At 41.1% G+C, this 21,893-nt stretch overlaps 1 protein-coding gene across 1 annotated transcript in view; it reads left to right on the top strand.

The window, feature by feature from the left end:
• Nucleotides 1–21,893, top strand: part of Adgrv1 (adhesion G protein-coupled receptor V1) — a 535,418-nt gene that overhangs the window by 145,318 nt on the left and 368,207 nt on the right. The window contains exons 53-60 of the mRNA XM_045133393.1: nt 2,876–3,131; nt 4,852–5,054; nt 6,187–6,363; nt 6,736–6,918; nt 9,264–9,443; nt 12,982–13,146; nt 18,018–18,135; nt 20,906–21,038. Of these exons, the coding sequence (XP_044989328.1) occupies nt 2,876–3,131; nt 4,852–5,054; nt 6,187–6,363; nt 6,736–6,918; nt 9,264–9,443; nt 12,982–13,146; nt 18,018–18,135; nt 20,906–21,038 (1,415 nt within the window). The remainder of the gene's footprint in view (nt 1–2,875; nt 3,132–4,851; nt 5,055–6,186; nt 6,364–6,735; nt 6,919–9,263; nt 9,444–12,981; nt 13,147–18,017; nt 18,136–20,905; nt 21,039–21,893) is intronic.

The raw sequence follows: 21,893 nt of genomic DNA, 5'->3' as shown, positions 1-21,893 counted from the left end.
GGGGATAAAGTGACAGTGAAGGAGGTGGGGATAAAGTGACAGTGAAGGAGGTGGGGGATAAAGTGACAGTGAAGGAGGTGGGGGATAAAGTGACAGTGAAGGAGGTGGGGATAAAGTGACAGTGAAGGAGGTGGGGATAAAGTGACAGTGAAGGAGGTGGGGATAAAGTGACAGTGAAGGAGGTGGGGATAAAGTGACAGTGAAGGAGGTGGGGGATAAAGTGACAGTGAAGGAGGTGGGGATAAAGTGACAGTGAAGGAGGTGGGGGATAAAGTGACAGTGAAGGAGGTGGGGGATAAAGTGACAGTGAAGGAGGTGGGGATAAAGTGACAGTGAAGGAGGTGGGGATAAAGTGACAGTGAAGGAGGTGGGGGATAAAGTGACAGTGAAGGGGGTATGGGGATAAAGTGACAGTGAAGGAGGTGGGGGATAAAGTGACAGTGAAGGAGGTGGGGAATAAAGTGACAGTGAAGGAGGTGGGGATAAAGTGACAGTGAAGGAGGTGGGGATAAAGAGACAGTGAAGGAGGTGGGGATAAAGTGACAGTGAAGGAGGTGGGGATAAAGTGACAGTGAAGGAGGTGGGGAATAAAGTGACAGTGAAGGAGGTGGGGATAAAGTGACAGTGAAGGAGGTGGGGAATAAAGTGACAGTGAAGGAGGTGGGGATAAAGTGACAGTGAAGGAGGTGGGGATAAAGAGACAGTGAAGGAGGTGGGGATAAAGTGACAGTGAAGGAGGTGGGGATAAAGTGACAGTGAAGGAGGTGGGGAATAAAGTGACAGTGAAGGAGGTGGGGATAAAGTGACAGTGAAGGAGGTGGGGATAAAGAGACAGTGAAGGAGGTGGGGATAAAGTGACAGTGAAGGAGGTGGGGATAAAGTGACAGTGAAGGAGGTGGGGATAAAGTGACAGTGAAGGAGGTGGGGGATAAAGTGACAGTGAAGGAGGTGGGGATAAAGTGACAGTGAAGGAGGTGGGGATAAAGTGACAGTGAAGGAGGTGGGGATAAAGTGACAGTGAGGGAGGTGGGGAATAAAGTGACAGTGAAGGAGGTGGGGATAAAGTGACAGTGAAGGAGGTGGGGATAAAGTGACAGTGAAGGAGGTGGGGATAAAGTGACAGGAAGGAGGTGGGGGATAAAGTGACAGTGAAGGAGGTGGGGATAAAGTGACAGTGAAGGAGGTGGGGATAAAGTGACAGTGAAGGAGGTGGGGATAAAGTGACAGTGAGGGAGGTGGGGATAAAGTGACAGTGAAGGAGGTGGGGATAAAGTGACAGTGAGGGAGGTGGGGAATAAAGTGACAGTGAAGGAGGTGGGGATAAAGTGACAGTGAAGGAGGTGGGGATAAAGTGACAGTGAAGGAGGTGGGGATAAAGTGACAGTGAGGGAGGTGGGGAATAAAGTGACAGTGAAGGAGGTGGGGATAAAGTGACAGTGAAGGAGGTGGGGATAAAGTGACAGTGAAGGAGGTGGGGATAAAGTGACAGTGAAGGAGGTGGGGGATAAAGTGACAGTGAAGGAGGTGGGGATAAAGTGACAGTGAAGGAGGTGGGGATAAAGTGACAGTGAAGGAGGTGGGGATAAAGTGACAGTGAAGGAGGTGGGGATAAAGTGACAGTGAAGGAGGTGGGGATAAAGTGACAGTGAAGGAGGTGGGGATAAAGTGACAGTGAAGGAGGTGGGGGATAAAGTGACAGTGAAGGAGGTGGGGATAAAGTGACAGTGAAGGAGGTGGGGATAAAGTGACAGTGAAGGAGGTGGGGAATAAAGTGACAATGAAGGAGGTGGGGATAAAGTGACAGTGAAGGAGGTGGGGATAAAGTGACAGTGAAGGAGGTGGGGAATAAAGTGACAGTGAGGGAGGTGGGGATAAAGTGACAGTGAGGGAGGTGGGGAATAAAGTGACAGTGAAGGAGGTGGGGATAAAGTGACAGTGAAGGAGGTGGGGATAAAGTGACAGTGAAGGAGGTGGGGATAAAGTGACAGTGAAGGAGGTGGGGATAAAGTGACAGTGAAGGAGGTGGGGATAAAGTGACAGTGAAGGAGGTGGGGATAAAGTGACAGTGAGGGAGGTGGGGAATAAAGTGACAGTGAAGGAGGTGGGGATAAAGTGACAGTGAAGGAGGTGGGGATAAAGTGACAGTGAAGGAGGTGGGGATAAAGTGACAGTGAAGGAGGTGGGGGATAAAGTGACAGTGAAGGAGGTGGGGATAAAGTGACAGTGAAGGAGGTGGGGATAAAGTGACAGTGAAGGAGGTGGGGAATAAAGTGACAATGAAGGAGGTGGGGATAAAGTGACAGTGAAGGAGGTGGGGATAAAGTGACAGTGAAGGAGGTGGGGAATAAAGTGACAATGATAGCCAGGACGCAGACAGAGCCTGTCCGGGGCTGCTTCACTTCACAATTTACGCCAGTCATGAGACAAGGTAGATGCTGCAATTTGCACCTCTCTTCATCTTTCTCTTCCTCCATTTTGGCTTGTTTCTCGTTAAATCTTAGATTTAGTTAGAGTAGCAAACTAGAGATGTGCCCTCTGATTTTTCCCGACCTGTCCATATGGTGCCTAACAATTAAATTCCCAGGAGACTTTGTATTTTATATTTCAATGAAATGTAGGTCCAGGATATGACAGTTTGGCTACATGTTTTTTTAACTTCAGTTTTAGAAATGGCTGATTTTTTTTCTTTTTTTTTTGACATTCTTATACTGCTATTATAAAAGATGTTGGATTTAACTGTACATCCATAAGTATAATCCTTAACTCTCCTTTGTTAAGCTACAGACATATTAAAAGAAAATCAAAATTTTTAATATTCTTAAGAGCAGAATGATAATCACAATGTAAGATACATCTTCTTTCTTTGAATTTCTAGCTTTCATTTATGGAGGGTCAGGTGCTGTCTACAATCACTCTGACTGTCCTTGCTGATGACCTACCGGAGTTATCTGAGGTTGTGATTGTCACACTCACCCACATCACCACGGAAGGGGTTGTGGACCCACTGAGAAGTGCTGCCATTGACCCCAGAAGAAACAAGTCTGTCGTAACGATCCTGCCCAGTGACTCTCCCTATGGCTTGGTGGGCTGGCACAGTGAATCTCTCTTCACCAGAGTGGCAGAGCCTCAAGGTAGGGCCTACTAAATGATTTTTTCCAGATTTGAATATGAAATTAAATTGGTTAATTCTTTTTTTAAATTCAATTTAGTTTTTAATTTACCTATGAGAGAGAGAGAGAGAGAGAGAGAGAGAGAGAGAGAGAGAGAGAGGGAGAGGCAGATAGAGAGAATGAGGATGGGCACACCAGGGCCTTCAGCCACTGCAAATGATCTCCAGACATATGCAACACCTTGTGCATCTGGCTTACATGGGCCCTGGGGAATTGAACCAGGGTCTTTTGGTTTTTCATGCAGGCTCCTTAACTGCTAATCCATCTCTCCAGTCCTATTTAGTTCTTATAGTAACCAGAAGCATAATTGCTCTATTGTAAGATGTCTTCAATTTGATAGATTATTCTCCTTTATTTTTATTAAGCTGCATCTCATGGGACTGGGTAGCTCAGTCATTAAGGTTCTTGCTTTGCAAGCATGAGGGCTTGCTCCCCGCCATCCCTGCTCAAACGCAAGGCATGGTGACGTGCACCTGTGTAATCTTGCTGGGGACACAGACAGGAGGGTCCCTGGCCAGCCAGCCTAGCCTAACTGGTGAGCTGCAGGCCAGAGGGAGACTGTCTTAAAAAGAGGTCAGTGGTGTACCTGAGGCATGACACCTGAAGCTACCCTCTGTCCTCCAAAACTACACACACATATGTATATGTAAGTACACCTCCAACATACATGTATCCATACGCACACAGAAATGCATGCACATATAAAATTTATAATCATATAAACAAATCAGTAGTCTATTATATATTTTTAATTAATTAATTAATATATAAGAGAAAGAGAATGAGAGAGACAGACAGAGAATGGGTATGCTAAGGCCTCCAGGTGCTGGAAGCGAAGTCCAGATGTTTAAACCACCTTGTGCATGTGGCTTACATGGGTCCTGGGTATCAAACTTGGGTCCTTTGGCTTTGCAAGTCAGTGCTTCATTGCTAAACCATCTCTCTAGCACCTAATACTTTTAATTTCTAAGGACCTGCTTTCATAATATGAGTTTTAGTATTTAAGTCATTGTGGTATAGGAGATGGGTTTTACTTCCTTTAAAATCATTCCTACACTTGATCTTAGCCAAAAGGCTAAGAAATACTCTTTGAAATTATTTCTTTATTCTCCTTCCTCACTTGGATTTTCTCTTCATATATTTTCAGTAATTACAGGGCACAGTAAACCATAGTGTTAAATGTCCTTGGTACTGAAAGTTCTTGTCAAGGGGCTAGGTAAACTGCTCCATGGTCAAAAGTGCTTGCTTCAAAGTACTTGTCACCCAAAATGGTACCTAGAATAGACTCACAATAAAATAGTCTGTTTTTATCAGTAAATATTTTTAAACACTTGATAATTGCTAGGAATCACAATCTGTCTTTTGGAAATAAAGATATAATATTTAATCCTCAGTACCTCATAAAATGGGGAGAGAGTGATTTTTTAAAAGTTTATGTAACATTAAATTTTAATTTTGAGAAATTAAAATAAAAACTAAGTGTTGTGAAACACCTTGAACCTTGTGATAGGCACTTCACTATAGAAACAAAACCACTCTTCTAGTGATAAGCCATTTCTCATGAAAAAGTGTAAGTTGTATTTATTGTACCTTTTAACTGACTAAAGGATAGTACATTCCAGCCTGAGTGCTTGGAATAGCAAATAGAAAGTGGGTAACTTAAGGCATGTTTATTTCATAGAGAATATCACCATTCTTCAGTTACAAATTGTTCGAGACAAAGGCCTATTTGGAGATATTGCCATTCACTTGATAGCTAAACCCAATTTCTTACTGCACATCAATAACCAGGCTACTGAGAATGAAGATTATATGTTGCAAGAAACAATAATAACAATGAAAGAAAACACAAAAGAAACTAATGCTAAAGTTGCCATTTTGCCAGTAAGTATAGATCATATTACTATATAAAAAAGTAAAAGGCCATTCCCTTAAATGTGAAATTGTGATCGTCTTAATAGATAACATGCTTGCCTAGCTTTCTAAAGGCCATGGGTTCAATCCCTAGCACCAGATTGTGTTTATAAGCACATGCTGTAATACTAACATATATATTATAAACATATGTTATTGTTTAGCATTATATAATTATGTTACTATACCTGCTAATCATATTGGTGATCTCATGCGATAGCGTCTTTTGGAGAGGGCCATATAAGGTGGGCACAAGGGCCAGATGGGGAGAACTGTACATTTTCTTTATAGCTTGAAATTTTTATTACCTATTTGAAAGTAAAGTAATTGTTTTTGAAAATTAACTGAAGTATAGGATTACCTGTAGATTTTTAAGTCTAATCTTTTCCCTTTTCAGATGTATATAAGATTTATTAGTATTTTATAAATTTATTTTTAGTATATCTGTCAGGGTTGTGGGGTAGACTGTTAAAGCATTATTTTATTTGCTACCAAACTTGCAGTCCCCATTGAAACATCAGCATTAATTTTGAATGTCACATAGATTCGGAAGCTGAGAATAGCAGTTTATTAAACATAGCAAGAAACCTTTTTATGTGTGGTAGTTTCCCATTCTTTTTTAAAAAAAAATTCTTTTATTTATTTGAGAGATATAGAGAGAAATAGAAAGGAAGGGGAGAGAGAAAGAGAGAGAGATGGATGGGGGCAGAGAATGAGGGCACCAGGACCTCCAGCTGCTGCTAACCAACTGTAGATGTGTGCACCCGCTTATGCATTCGGCTAACGTGAATCCTGGGCAATTCAACCTGGTACCTTTGGCTTTGCAGGCAAGTGCCTTAACCACTAAGCAATCTCTCCAGCCTGAGTTTCCCATTCTTGTGGATGGTCAGTTGCTTACTGAAAGATCTCAGGTTTCCAATGCAAATTAAAGATCTCTAAAATGCTCGGCCAACCGTGAAGGCAAACCTTTGTGTTCGAGTTACTGAGAATGCTGAGGTTGCAGGATCGCTTGATCCCCTAGGTTCGAGACCAGCCTAGACAACATGGTTAGAACAACATAGACAACAATAAAACCCAGCACTGTCTTTCGCCACCTCATCAGGATGAGACTCCCGAGTTGGAGGAAGGATTTATGGTCACCATCACCGAGGTCGTCCTGGTCACCTCCGACTTCCCTGCAGAGCAGCCAAGGGCCTGGAGGCCGAGGATGGAAATTGCAGAGGTCATGATTGACGAAAATGACGACGCCAGAGGAATTTTTAAGTTTCATGTTACCAGAGTGAGATGCACTTTCACATTTTTATAGTAATGTAATTTGTCCTTGATAACATGGTGACTGTTTGATATTTTTTGAAAGAAATAATTGGTTTTTCTTCCATACATTTGCAAATCAGTAATTGAATTTGCATCGTGATCTCATTGTTCATTCTCTTTGAGGTAGATGACAGGACTGATTGAGCCTGCTTGCCTTAAGTTCCAGTGTGGAAGTTCAGGAGACCTCTTTTACATACTTCAGTCTAGCCATTAATTTCTACTCTGAGAGACACAGTGTGAGAGATGTAATTGGTAATAATAAGTTTAACAAGTGACAACTTAGGAGAGTTTTGTTCTTAATGTCTTCTTGACTTTCAACTTAAATTCTTTGTTAAAGGATGTTAGAGGAGTCGTTACTGCCTATGAGGTTGCTCCGCCCTTGAACCTTCTGCAAGTTCCTGTGGCCCGGCTGGCTGGAAGCTTTGGGGCAGTGACTGTTCACTGGATAACAACACCAGACAGTGCTGGCCCGGAAGACTTTAAGCCATCTCAGGGGATTCTTGAGTTCGCAGATGGACAGGTATGCTAGTGATGAACACATTTATGTTTCGGGGTTTATTTCCAATATTTATAGGCATCTACCAAAGAAACAAACATGCACTAATAATTGTTCATGTATTTTACTCCAAGTGTTTTATGTCAAGTTAAACATAAGTCTTATTAATTTCTGTATAACCTACTAGTGGGCATAGGAAGAGAATGCTAAAATGCTAGAATTCTACCCTTTCTTGAATTGCTCGGAGTCCATTTAAATTAGATGCTATGGAACAGGGTAGTAATTGGCTTAAAGGTGTCTAGCAATATTTTAAAAAAACTGCCTGGTGAATAGACTATTCATATTCACTTTAGTGCCTTCATTTTTTTTTTAATTGAGGCAAGCCCAAACACTGGCCTTTTTTTAATGCAAGAGAGTGAGAGCAAGAAAGAGAGGGGGAAGGAGGAATGGAGGGAGAGAGAGGGGGAGAATTTGCACACCAGGGCCTCCAGCCCCTGTAATTGAACTCCAGGCGTGTGTGCCCCTCGTGTGCACGTGCGACCTTACCCACTTGTATCACCTTGTGTGTCTGGCTTATGTGGGGTCTGAAGAGTCAGCCATGGGTCCTTAGGCTTCGCAGGCATTCTTACTTCTTAATGTTCATAGATCTACATACTTATATATTTACACGTGGAAGCCTAAGTGTGTACATTTGTTAGTACACACAGCTTCCTTTACAACTTAAAAAGACAAAAATGACAGAAAGGGACCAAATAGTTAAAACCCTGAAAATTTTGAAATATGATATTCTAGTTTCAGTCCAAGCAGCATTAAGAATTGTAAGCTGTTCTCTAAGAGTTACAAATTTTGTAAACTGGGCATTGTGTAAGTAAGATATGTTTGTAAATATGTTAAAGGAAAAAGGAGAAAAGCATGGGACAACCATGTAACTCCCTCAGCTAGCAGAAGCCAACCAGAGGTGCTTGGCCTACGCGAATGTCCACGGCACCCACAACTCCCCAGGTGCTCCTGGGGTGCAGTAAAGCCTGAATGAGCATCTGTTATCATTCAGGGCTTTGAAACCATGAAGTGGTTTATTTGTTCTTTCTTTGAACTTAGAAATATTTTCTGCTAAATAGGACAGGGTAATGCAAGTAATTGAGATATTTTATGTTAAAAGTGGTGGTTAAAAGGGCTGGAGGGATGGCTTAGTGGCTAAGGCATTTGCCTGCAAAGTTAATGGACCCAGGCTCGATTCCCCAGGACCCACGTTAGCCAGATGCACAAGGGGGCACTTGCATCTGGAGTTTGTTTGCAGTGGATAAAGTCCCTGACGCGCCCATTCTCTCTCTCTCTTTCTCCCTCTTTCTCTGTCAAATAAATAAGTAAAAATTAAAATTAAAAAGTTTATGAAAAAACTGGTGGCAGATGAATGAACTGTTCAAAGCAACTGGAAGACTGGTTTCGTCATCATTCTTTTGAGTGCGGACGTGAAGTCCAGTCATGTACGGGCGCCTACTAGACTGTCATGTCTGTGCGATGTCACATCCTGTTGGAGGGTGTTCTCTCGTGTACAGCACAAATTTTAAATACAGACTTTTAACAAGCTTCCATTATAGCATCTGATTTTATTCAGGCTCCCACGTATATGAGCATGGCATCCACGTTTCTTGTTTTTCCGAATTGTTAACGGTTTTAGGTATATTTGTTTCCTGACAAATTTCTGTGTCAAATACTGAAACTTCCTTGTAGTATACCGAGAAAGATTTTAATGTGAAGATGGAGCTGGGATAGTTTTATGACCACTAGTGAAATCAGAAGCTGGGAAAAGTTGTATTTATAATTTTATAAAAACTTGACATAGACCCTGATAAAGTAAACTAAATCCTGATTAAAACCATTTAAAAATAATCACTTTGTTTTCCTTTATCTTTCTTTTTCCCTGAAAGAAGAATATTTGAAGCAAATGGGATTTAATTATACAAGACAATGATAGTTTTATTGTTCCATTTGATGCGATGCAGTATTAAGATCAAGCACACTAGGTTTTATGTTTGTACAATGATTGTTAGAGCCAGCATCACACTTGGAAAGTTTGTACAAGTACATAAGTTTTTTTGTATTCCTAATAAAATGTGCTATATTTTATTTTATACATTATGTATCTTAAAATAAATAGGTTGTAAGTTTCTGACTTCAAAATCATATAAATACTTATGATTTTAAGCATTTTGGATATAATTGCCCCGATCATATTTTTCTTCTGTATCATGTTTTATTTCTAAGTGTCAACTAAGAATTAAAATATATATGCAGAACTATATTTATTATATTGTTTCCTCCCCTGTCCTTTCCTCTTTCGCCCTGCCTTCCTGCGTTGTCTTTTATAGATTGCTGCGGTGATAGAAGTCAGCATAGACGACGATGCCGAGTTTGAACTCCCGGAGATGTTCAGCATCTCCTTGAGCAGCGTGTCTGGCGGCGGCAGGATTGGTGATGACGCGGTGGTGACTGTTGTGATTCCCCAGAATGATTCTCCACTTGGAGTATTTGGATTTGAAGAAAAGACTGTAAGTTAAATATATCAGGGACACCCCAATTTTTTTTGGGGGGGGATGTAGTTTTCAGTAAAAATGTGTCTTTATTTGTATTGAAATTCTTCATTCCCCTTCTTAGTGAGTCTTTTTTTTCAAGGATCTTTTGAGTTGGCTATTGGTTGAGGAGACCCTCCTTCAGCCTATGCAAACAATTTGACAGTGAGAACTGTGAACATCAGGCAGTCAGCAGGGAATAGACTCTTCTTTGTGCCTTATAGTAGACCAGGAGTTCTTTCCTTGCCTCTGCCTGCGCCTGCTCTGCTGCTAGAGCACCTGGCGAGAGGAGGGCTCCTGTTACGGGTCTGGGGAGGATTTCTTAAGATGGGATCAGAGATTTCTTATTACTCATTGTCTTCTCATTTTATCTTAACTTAATTTGAACAAGATATAGCATCCTCTGTTTCCAGCTCTGTAATTCTCCTTATTTCTTCCCTTTTTCTTCGCATTGCCTGGTTTTTTTCATGGTTAAACAGAATGAACCAATAATTATTGATTTAACCGTTGAGCACGGAAATAAAGCTTAACTAATCGTACAATTAAATGTCTGTGTAGGTTGGTTTGATGAGATATGAAATTATTACTCTCTTAAATATGAAACACTATAGTATATCATAATTATTTAGACTTTATTTTTGAAGGAAATTCAAGATAGTCATAAATATCCTCAGGGCTAGGGAGGTGGCTCAACAGTTGAAGGCATTTGTTGGTAAAGCCTGCTGGCATGGGTTTAATTCCCCAGTGCCCATGTAAAGCCTGATACACAAAGTGGAGACGTGTGTCTGGAGTTCATTTTCAGTGGCAGGAGGCCTTCATCTGCCCATTTTCTCTCTCTTTTTGCTCACAAATAATACACACACACACATACATATTTAAAAGATCTTCAGGTAAGTTCTATTTACACAATTACTTTCCCGGCTACATATGTCACTATTCACTTTAATCTCTTACAGGTAATCAATAATTCATCATGGATCATTTTTAATAGTGCCCCTTATCTTTTCCTGTTCTGTGGGTTTGCAGTTTGTCTGTCTGACCTGAGCTTTACAGACACTTCAGACTTTAAATATAGTCTAATAATTGCCTAATTACATGGTCAGTGTAATTTCAATTTCATAATAAAATTGGCACTATGTGAACTGAATGAGACTATTTTCTTCCTTGGGAAGAAGTCAGCAGAAGTCTTTGTAAGGGTAATAGATTGGCATGAGAGTAACCATGACTTTTAGGCAGTATAAAAAGTCTGGGAAATACAAAAGTGTATAAGGAAGATGGTAAAGTTTCTCTACTGTGTATCCTGGGATATCCTCACTACCCTCGGATAACGGTAATATCATACAGAATTATTGTTTCGTTGTATTTCCAATCACACCATATTTTTCACATATATGCAACATTTATTTGCATATTTTAATACATCTAAATATGCATTTTAATTTTTACAAAGTATTGACTAGTGTCTGAGTTTAGATAAAAGTTAATTCAGGGTTTAGTGTTAAAATCCTCAATTGGTGAAACTTAAAATAATAATGTTATTCCTTTTAACAACAGTTTTGAACTTGAGCATTCAATCATGTGTTTATAAGGTTGCCTTCCTAGAATGGAAAATGACGTTATACTATTGTTCATAAATAATTGTTGCTTATTCATTTTGTCTTAACTGATGTCATATACTTAGTGCTCTCAACCTAATTTAAGCATGCTTGAAAAGTTATTGTAATAGCTTCAAATTTCCGAATTTTTTTGGGATCTAAAAGTAAGCATTAGGCTCCCGGCACTCCCCGGCCGCTGTGAGGCATGCCCAGGCTGGCACGGGGAAAGCGCTGACTCGTGGGCCTTACACTCATTGAGTGTCGGTTGCTGCTTTTGTTGTTGAGAGAACTAGAAGTGGCGTGTTGCTCAGCCCTTTTCTGTTGCTTTTTTTATGTCCCCACTTACCACAAAGCATCCTCACAATACAGAGTGTGCCTTTTAGCACGCATGGAAAACGTACTACCGTTCACAGTGAGTATTCTGTTCACCTTAGCTGGTGACGGGACAATGGACTGGAGCACTTTGGAGAAGGTTGTTAATAGCAGCCTGTCAGGATGCCCAGGCTGCGATGAGGGGGCTTTGGGGTGCTAATGCAGACACAGACGAGCAGAGACTCATGGCTGCATAGGAAACAAGCTGAAATACTGCGTATGCGCGGAATCAGAAAATGCATCCATGTGAAGCTTGCTTATAATTCCTTTCTTTCTTAAGTGTTTTTTGTTCCAAAGGAGTGGTCTTGGCATGGTGTTAAGACATCTGAATTAGATTCTAGATTCCTTATACCCAAGTGTGTGTCCTCAGAGTTCTAAGAGTTTCTGTGGGCTTAAATAAGGTAAACGCATGTGTAAGAATGGACACATGCTGGGCGTGGTGGCACATGCATTTAATCTCAGCACTCAGGAAGCAGATGTAGGAAGATCGCTGTGAGTTTGAGGCCACCCTGAGAATACAGAGTGAGTTCCAGGTCAGCCTGGACTAGAGTGAGACCCTACCTTGAAAAACCAAAAAAAAAGGACACAAAGTAAAAGCTCAGTAAACATCACTTAGCTCTAAACTATTCTTGATTCTGATACAAAGCTTTGTGGGAAAAAAAAATCCAAACAGGATTATGTAACATGCGTGTTAAGTTTCTGTATTCAAAACGGAAAGCATTGTGTTACATTTTGAATTTATATAAATGGATATTATTGGTTCATTTTGGACATTTCTTTATAAATTCAACATGTGTAATCACTCAAGCCAGATCTTTTCATAAGGACTTGTATACAAAAATACTAGCACTGGTAAATTATCATGTTAAACTCCTTTAATATGGGGGAGTGAGAAAACAATCACTATCCACTTGAAACCAGGTTATTAATTTAGATTCTATCTCAGTGTCAAAATTACTTTTCTTTCATGTTTCATCTCCTGATAAAGGCAGCCAACTCGTGACTCAACAAGGTTAATAAAAGCTGCTTTAAACCTTGACTCTTTGAGGTCTACAAACTCATGACAATCCATGGGATGGTTTGTACCTGCATTATTTGGGGACCCTGCTTGCTGTTACAAGGAGCTCCCCATGTCTCCATTCTTAAATCAGAGTGTTATTTCTTTGTGCAAAAATACTACACCAGTGTCCCTGGTCAGTACGGACCGTGAGGTCCTCGAGGTCGTGGTCATCTTCTCTGTCTACGCAGCACTTGGGCAGAGAGACGATGGGACGTTGTGTGTCAGTACATTTCACTTCCGTCAGCTGCTCGTTGACAGGGCTCAGTCCTGTGAGCCTCCGACCTGCAACAGAAGACAGGAGAAGCCATGTAGTCGAACATCCAGAAATGGAAGGAGATGAAATTGGGAGAGATTTTTCTCCTGCCCCGTGACTAACACATCATCACCAAGAGCATTCAAAATTCAAACTGCAATGATTGTAAGAAAAAGAAAAAGAAAAGTTCTGTTTGTTTCTCCTGATAGGCCTTTGCCATGTCGGATTTTCTTCCAGGTAATGGTTGATGAGCCCCTGCTGTCTGAGGACCCTGAGTCCTATGTGACACTGACCGTGGTCCGATCCCCTGGCGGAAAAGGAGCTGTCCGACTTCACTGGGCTGTAGAAGAGAAGGCCAAGGATGATCTCAGTCCCTTGAATGGGACGCTTCATTTTGAAGAGGTACAGTCAGCCTGGGGGCCCGGAGCTGCGCTCTGACGTGGCGCTGGGCTTCCTCTAGCTCAGTGGCCCGGCGTTCCCTGTGCCTGGGCCGTGACTGCAGGCGGGCGGGCGGGCGGGCTCCGAGGCCTGGTCCCACAGCAGGTCAGGAGATGCTCGTGGGCTCATGCTGTGGCATCGAGTCCACAATAAGTTGATGCTTTCATTAATGAAAACTCTGTCTTAAGTTTAGGAATTTGTTTTATCTTCAGTTTCTTTTTCTTTTGTTGTTAGTTTGGGGCCCCATGGTGTCTACATTTGAAGAAGGCAATTTCTCTCAATGAGTCTGCTTCTAGTTTATCAGAGAAGTCCCTTTCCTCCACTTTTTTGTTTATCTTACTAAAAAGAAACGCATGTTCTTGGTAGAATCTCAAACAATACAGAGGGATGTAAATATATAAAGAGGAAATTCCCTTGAATGCTTCTAGATCTTTCATTTCTATGTTTAGAGACAACAACTGTTAATACTTTGTTATTATATATAAATATATTCTTCCACATATTCAAGCATCTGTATCTTATTCTTGCACAAATGGAATTGTGCTATACAGTCTGTTCTGTAACTTGGTCTTTTTGCATTACAGTTTATTTTGAACATTTGCTTTTCATGTTAAGCAAAATCTACTTAATTAAAACTTGGGTATCTGTTTTTCACCTACTCTGATTTCCACCAGTATTTTATGCCAACATCTTTGTTTTCACGATCTCTGTGTTTGACCATGGCTTCTTTGTAGTGCTGGGATTTATTCCCTTCTCGTTTCTTGCCCAGTGTTCCACCCTGTCCAGTTCTCCTCTCATGAGTGTTTGTGCAATGTCGCAGACTTCACAGGACACCTCCACTTGCATCATTTCCCTCTGCTCTTCTTCCTTTCCTGTCTTGCTTCTCTTGTGATACCAAATATGATGCATACCAGGGCTGGAGAGATGGCTTAGCCGTCACGGCACTTGCCTGTGAAGCCCGAGGACTCATGTTCGACTCTCCAGATCCCACATTAGCCAAATGCAAAGGTGAGGCCAGTGCAAGGTCGCATACGCACCCTAGTTGGCTCAAGCATCTGGGGCTCAATTGCAGTGGCTGAGGCCCTGGTACACCAATTCTCTGTCTCTTTCTCTAAAATTAAAAAAAAAATTGAAAAATGATGCATACTATATAGCTAAGTAGACCTTAATTCAGCAGACAAAATTAGGAGTGTTCAGGGTGGTATGGTCGAAGACTAGACCTTAATTCAAATATTTATTACTGTACCAATTAACACCATGTGACATTAGAAAATTCATTAATGACATTCACATTTGGTTTCCAAAATTCAAAATGAGAGCCACAGTGCTTAGCCTGAGCAAAGGCTGTGAGGATTATATGAAATAATGTCTGTGAGTAGACTAACTTCCTGACACATAGACATGCTTAATAAAACAACTGGCATTTAAAACACAATATTGTTAGCACCTCGCTGTAGTGAAGCTCAACTCCATCGTGTGATTAAAAATCAATAGTTTTGAATTTCTTTTTTAAAATATAGTTTGTTTATTTATAAGAGAAAGAGAGAGAGAGAGAGGCAGACAGACAGAGAATGGGTGCGCCAGGGCCTCCAGCCACTGCAAATAAACTCCAGAGGCATGTGCCCCCTTGAATATCTGGCTTACATAGGTTCTGGGGACTAGAACCTGGGTCCTTTAGCTTTTCAGGCAAATGCCATAACCACTAAGCCATCTTCTCCAGCCCAATAGTTTTGAATTTCTAAAGCAAGGACATATTTTTATTTCTATTTTTTTTGAATAGCCCACGTAGCAATTCTGAAGTTGCTACTCCATGCTGATGTGTCGAGTAATAATAACCAAAATTTAAGGAAAACATTCCTTGCCCAAAAATCCTATGGAGATCTTGATTGACTTAAGATCAAAGCTTGTTTTGTGCAGAATAGTTTAGAAACTTTGTACTTAGATAAAATTTGAATTTCTAGTACAAGTATTCTTTTGAGTTCACCTTCCTGCTCAAGCTTCCTGGTTACCTCTTTACCCCAAATACTTATTATCTTTTGTAACCAGTGTTACAAAAATATTGACTTGGAGTACAGTCCCCTTTTCTGTCTTGTTCAGCTTGTCAATTTCGTTAAGAAACTGAGATCATGTGATATGAAAAGTTACCACACATGTTTATTATTGAGTATGAAGGCAAAATAATTGTATAAAATATAGTAGATTCTTAGGACTCATGGTACAGTCTATTATTATTTACAGTTCTGTATTTGTGAATTCACTCACTGGCGAAGGTTGATGTACATTGTTCTGGGGCCTGTCGAGTCGTGTGCCGGCAGAGGGAGAGTGGAGACAGACTCGGCACACTTCTGCTGAGGTGGAACAAGGAAGACAGAGCTTTGGCTTGCTTTGTCTCTCTTGTGCAAAAGGAAGTCCAGTTACTATCTCCTTAGAGTCTTGTTTTCACTTTGTTTGTTGTTTCATTCTTTAAGATGGCCCCCAGCACAATGATGAAATCTGGTGTTCCTAAGCGTAAAAACACTATGGTATTCCATAAAGCGAAAGCACTGTGGGCATGTGTGATAAACTCCACTTTGGCATGAGTAATGGTTCTTATTTAATGTGAAAAATATATTAGTGTGACTCAAGTATTTTGATCATATTCACATATCCAGAAATGACCAAAAGGTGCCTAGATATGGGTTTCTGGGTTGTAAGTAGGTTTTAGTGAGTAGGAAAACTCACAAATAGGAAATACAAAGACGGTAAAGATCACCAGTGCAAAAAATCATGAGCACCTCAGAAAAACTTATATATATCTATATCTATATCTATCTATATATATGCAAATAAGTATGTATAGGAATATATGTGGCAACATTAGCTATAATAGTAAATAATAACTACTTAGATAAATATTGTAAGGATATGATGCAAACAATAGAATTTCCACAACTATTGAAAGCTAAAGTAAATCTACCTATGGAAATATGGATGGCTTCAACAGTATAATAATTTACCTTCTTATTGCTTGGTGGGAATACATGTCTATTTCAGCTTACTGTTCCAGGGTACAGCCTACTGAGGCAGGGAGCCTGGTCACGTTCAGTCCACAGCGAGGAACTGGAGAGTGATGAACCCAACCCACTGATGAATGGTGGTTTATCAGTTGACAAATTGATAATCAATACACACCACCAATGAAATGCTAAATGGAATATTTTGAAACAGACAGTGAATTTAAGGGACTACAGGATGGGGACAGATTTGACACGTAAGACTAAAATGGACAGATTAAAGGATACACAAAGAATCCATAAAAATAAAAACAGGCTACCTGTCCAACTAAGAGTGCTTCACACAGGAGTAAAGTTAATCTCTGGTATGTTTCTGTGGAGCCAAAAATTTTTTTGTGAGACAGAAAACCAGTAGTATGTTTTAACAGTAATGAGAAAAATTCATAATGGTACCAAAATTATAAAATAACTTGGAATATGTTGAATAAGAAACAAATAAGACCTGTATGAAAAAAAAGGGGAAAAAATTAATTTGAAAGTAAATGAGAACTGAAATTTGTAAATAACATGACAGACTCCTGGGTAGAACCATGGATTTAGGCCTCCTGTGGTAGCCTTCAGATACTTGCGTTAACTAGGAAGAATGAGGACCAGCTGGGCATCCCTAAACCATCCGTGAGTCAGATGCCCGGTGAGTGCCAACAGAAACAGGTTTCTCAGGACTGTCATCTGCGACCGTGACTGTGACCCAGGGCCATCCGTACTAGCTTCTACTTTGAATGGAGCCAGCTGTCCTTTATAAGGATCAAATGTGTGACCTCTGTCTTTATCTTTATTTATTTCTTAGTTTTTCGAGGTAGGGTCTCACTCTAGCTCACACTGTCCTGGAATTCATAATGTAGTCTCAGGGTGGCCTCGAACTTTTGGAGATCTTCCTATCTTTGCCTCCCAAGTGCTGGGATTAAAGGCATGTGCCATCATGCCCAGCTGACCTCTGACTTTGTACTGAGATGTGGCCATGTTTTACAAAAGGTTGGAATTTCAATAAATTTTCAAAATTCAAAAAGTTTTCAATAAATGTAGAAGTTATATTATTACTTAGTTTTTTTCCCTTTCTATCAAGAGCCTAATACAGAATTTTTAATCAGAGCTATTTTTTCATGCTTGTATAATGTGTGTGCACATGTCTTTGAGTGCTATGAGTGTGGGCATGTGTCTTTGAGTATTCACATGTGTCTGGACACGTGTATGAAAGCCAGAGGTTGACACCTGTGTCTTGCTCACTTGCTTCCCGTCTTCATTCTTTCTAGTCAGAGTCTGTCACTAAACCCGTAACTCACTGACTCAGCTAGACTAGCTAGCCGGCAGGCCCCTGTGGTCCTCTTGTGTGCTTTGCAAGGTCTGGGATTACAGGTATGCCCCCCATTCCTGGCTTTGTATGTGGGTGCTGGGGATATGAGTTCAGATCTTCATGCTTGCATAGCGAGCTCTTCATCCACTGAGCCATTGCACACATCGCAGAACTGTTTTTATAATTTCTTCTTAGCTATAACTCAAGTAATGAAATGGCATTATTGCAGGGCATGGTGGCACATGACTTTAATCCCAGTACTTGAGAGGCAGAGATAGGATCGCGCAGAGTTCGAGGCCACCCTGAGACTACATAGTGAATTCCAGGTCAGCCTGAGGTAGAGCGAGACCCTACCTCAGAAAACAAACAAACAAGCAAACAGAGGCATCCCTACAAACCTGCTTATGGACAAAAATCTTATTTAGCTGATGAGCATATTCAAAGTTTGTTTCATCTGGAAAGTTAATTGTTCCTCTCATTTGACTGACCAGGCTGAGTCCCGGAAGACCATTGTACTACACACCCTTCGGAACAGCACACGGGAGGAGAACAGGCATTTTACCATTGCGCTGATATCAGCTGACGAGGTGGAAATATCTCCAGTAAAGGGTAAGATGGGTTCATAGTTTTTTGAAATTACAATATTAATCCCTAGAATAATGTAACCAAAAAAATCAGTAGTTGCCTGCTAGGTTTTATAATTTCTAAAATTTGTGTTAAAAGGTAAAGATACTATTTTCCACTTATAGGTAAATAATTTTTAAAGTTAAAATTATCAGACTTATAATTGATATGGCTACAGGTATAAGATTTCATCCTGTTGCACTTCATGTTTTAAAGAAAGGTCATCCATTGTAGCAATGTTTACAGAATAAAAATGGACCTTCCTAAATGGTTCAGTAGCAAGATCTGGTTAAATATAACAGAATAGTATTGGTTAGAAGACCTTTAATTACATTTAAAGTTTAAAAGTTAGACTTCACAGCAACAGGTTACATATAGTCCCCTTTCTGTCATGTATCTGCCTTACATAAATGTAAAATTACTGATTTGAAATGTTAGAATTACTAATGTGAAATGTTAATTGTAGACATTGACTGCCTGTATTTCAAAAATGTTTACATTGGTCATATATTATTTTCAATAAAACATGGTTTTAAAATAGCACATTATATTTGATCATTATAATCTATGTATATGTGTTTTATGTGAAGGTACTTAGGTAATTTGACATTTCAGAAACAGGCTTCATAATTCTTGTTTGCTTATATTATATATATTATATTATATGAAGATTTGTTTCTTGAATATGCAGGAACAATATTTAATAGATGCCCCAAAAGTTCATTGTGTTATAAGTTACAATAATAAAAAGCAGGAGAAAGTTGTTTATTTTTTTTTATTAACATTTTCCATGATTATAAAATATATCCCATGGTAATTCCCTCCCTCCCCACCCCCACACTTCCCCGTTTGAAATTCCATTCTCCATCATATTACCTCCCCATTACAATCATTGTAATTACATATATACAATATCAACCTATTAAGTATCCTCCTCCCTTCCTTTCTCCACCCTTTATGTCTCCTTTTCAACTTACTGGCCTCTGCTACTAAGTATTTTCATTCTCACGCAGAAGCCCAGTCATCTGTAGCTAGGATCCACATATGAGAGAGAACATGTGGCGCTTGGCTTTCTGGGCCTGGGTTACCTGACTTAGTATAATAAGAAAGTTGTTTTTTTTTAATGAAATCTTGCTTATTATAACATCTCCCTTTTGTCATCAAAATTCCATCTGAAGTAAGGCTCTGGGATGCCAAAGCAGATGCTGTCACCGACAAGACTCTCCGAATTGTGTAAGGTGCCACAGTGGCTGTGTAGGGTAGTTACTCTTTTCTTCATGGTAACCTAGAGTCTGTTCTGGCAACGCAAACCTGTCAAGGAATCATATCATTACATTGTATTCGCTCAAAAGTCTTTAAAAAGATCTTTATTTACTAACAAGAGAGAGAGAGGAAGGGGGTGAGTGTGTGAGGGCATGCCAGAGCCCTTTGCTGTTGCAGACTTCAGACACATGTGCCACTTTGTGCATCTAGCTTTATGTGGGCACTGGGGAGTGGAGCCCAGGCCGGCAAGCAAGTGCCTTTAAGTGCTGAGCCATCTCTCCAGCCCCGTAAGTCTTAAGTTAGGGGAGTTACCTCCATCAGGTTGAGGTGACAGGTTTGACGTCTCATAGGCTAACTCTACAAGAACTGAGAAGGCATCAGTACAGCAAGGTAAATCCTGTGTCGGCAGAAACGTTCTGAACATATTCCTGGCACGTTTGACATTCTTGCTCTGCTGGTTTAACTATGTGGCCCCATAGACTCAGGCTTGAACCTGGAGTCTCCAGTGGGCGGAGCCCTACTGAGGAAGACGTGTGACATGGGGGCGGATCTTAAGTCCAGCCCTAAGGTGTGTGGAGCAGCTTGGAGCTCTGGCTGTGTTGTGCCTGTTGGTGTTTTCTGGCTGTTTGGTGATGTCTTTCTTTTGTATTTATGGAAGGGAAGGAGCCCTCTTCTTTCATCATTGATGGAGTTCCCTGGCATTTGTAAGCCTGAGATAAACTCCTTCCTCTCATAAGCCGTGTCTGCTTGGATGTTTGTCCCAGCAACAAGGAACTGACTGTAACCCCTACACATGACAAAGCGCTCTTGGTTTCCTTGACCCATTGCCAAAATATATGACGGTGCAGTCCTTTGGTTATTTTCTCATGAAACTATAATCCCTGCTTCTAGAAACCATTTTCTGTTTTTTTTTTTTTTCCGAAGTAGGGTGTCACTCTATCCCTGGCTGACCTGGAATTTACTCTGTAGTCTCAGGGTGGCCTCAAACTCATGGTGATCCTCCTACGTCTGCCTCCCGAGTGCAGGGATTAAAGGCGTGCGCCACCACGCCTGGCTAGAAACCGTTTTTAATAAATTACTGCCGTTAGGATGTGAGCAGTCAAGTTGCGGATAGAGCTTTAATCCCCCTTTAACTGGAATGACTAAAATGGTTTTAGGAATGTGTATAGCCCAATAAGTCAGAAAATGAAAAATTGAAAGATGCCCTCAAGAATTCTTGCTTCTTGGGGCATGCCACACAGCCACATGACAAAGGGCAGTGAGATTTAAAATGCTTACTGCTCAGGTGGGTTTAGGCAGCTGGTAGAGGGACACTTGCTTACCACGCAGTGCTGGGAAGTTATGAGCCACCTTTATGAAAGTGTGCAGCACCTTCAGCGCCTCGGTGCCCTCCCTCATGAACGGAGCCTGCCCGCACTATCAGAACGAACCGCGTTACTGTCTGCGCGGATGTGTGCTTGCCTCAACGTGGTGTGTGTTTTCTTCAACGCAGGCAGCGCATCAGTTATCATCCGGGGAGAAAGGGGCGCATCAGGAGAAGTTGGGGAAGTTGGGGTAGCCCCAGCGTCTCGGCACATCCTTGTTGGGGAGCCCTCGGCAGAGTACAACGGTACCGCGCTCATCAGGTGTGTGGGGGCGATGGCGTTTTAGTCGAGTAGCCATGTTGCATCATTGTCAGGAAATGCGTAATGTCACCTCCGTGAGTATGGGGGGCAGCCTGCGGAAAGGAGAACTAACTTTAGGCAGACATTGAAAACTACACGCCGAGCTATCCGGACCTTCGGTTTTGGCCTCTGGCTGATTTGCACGGCCCACAGCCAAGAAAGAGCGTGGAGCTGAGGTTAGAGATGGTCAGCCTCATTCTCTTAGGGCACCTGTAGCATCAGGATTGTAATGTGAGCTGGATTCTAAGAGATCTGAACTCAGAGACTGACAGATCACTAGAGCAGTAAAAATTTTGGCAACTATATCTCTTCACACTTTCTTTATTATTAAAAAAAAAGGTACTGTAAAGCCGGGTGTGGTGGCACACACCTTTAATCCCAGCGCCTGGGAAGCAGAGGTTAAACAATTGCCGTAAATTTGAGGCCACCCTGAGACTATATAGTGAATCCAGGTCGGCTTGAGCTAGAGTGAGACCTTACCTTGGCAAGCCCCCCCACCCAAAAAAAAAATAAAAATAAAAATAAATAAATAAAAAATTGTATCTTTCTCTGAGTGTTTGTGAATGTAGTCATGTGTACCACAATGTGTGTGAATGTTGAGGTCAGAAAACAACCTTCAGTGTTGGTCATTGGCTTTCCTCTTGTCTGAGGCAGGGTCTCTCTTGCTTGCCATTGCATATGGTGGATGAGCTGGGCCCTGGGACTCTAGGGGTTCTTTGGGTCTGCCTCCCATTTTACCACAGGAGAGCTGGGATTTGCAGGTGCATGTTACTGAGTCCAGCTCCACATGGGTTCTCAAGGTCAGAGCTCACATCC

The sequence above is a fragment of the Jaculus jaculus genome, chromosome 14, assembly GCF_020740685.1.
Source record: "Jaculus jaculus isolate mJacJac1 chromosome 14, mJacJac1.mat.Y.cur, whole genome shotgun sequence".
NCBI lineage: Eukaryota > Metazoa > Chordata > Mammalia > Rodentia > Dipodidae > Jaculus > Jaculus jaculus.
Note: the sequence above shows the minus strand (reverse complement) of the source record. Positions and strands in the feature narration are given on the sequence as shown.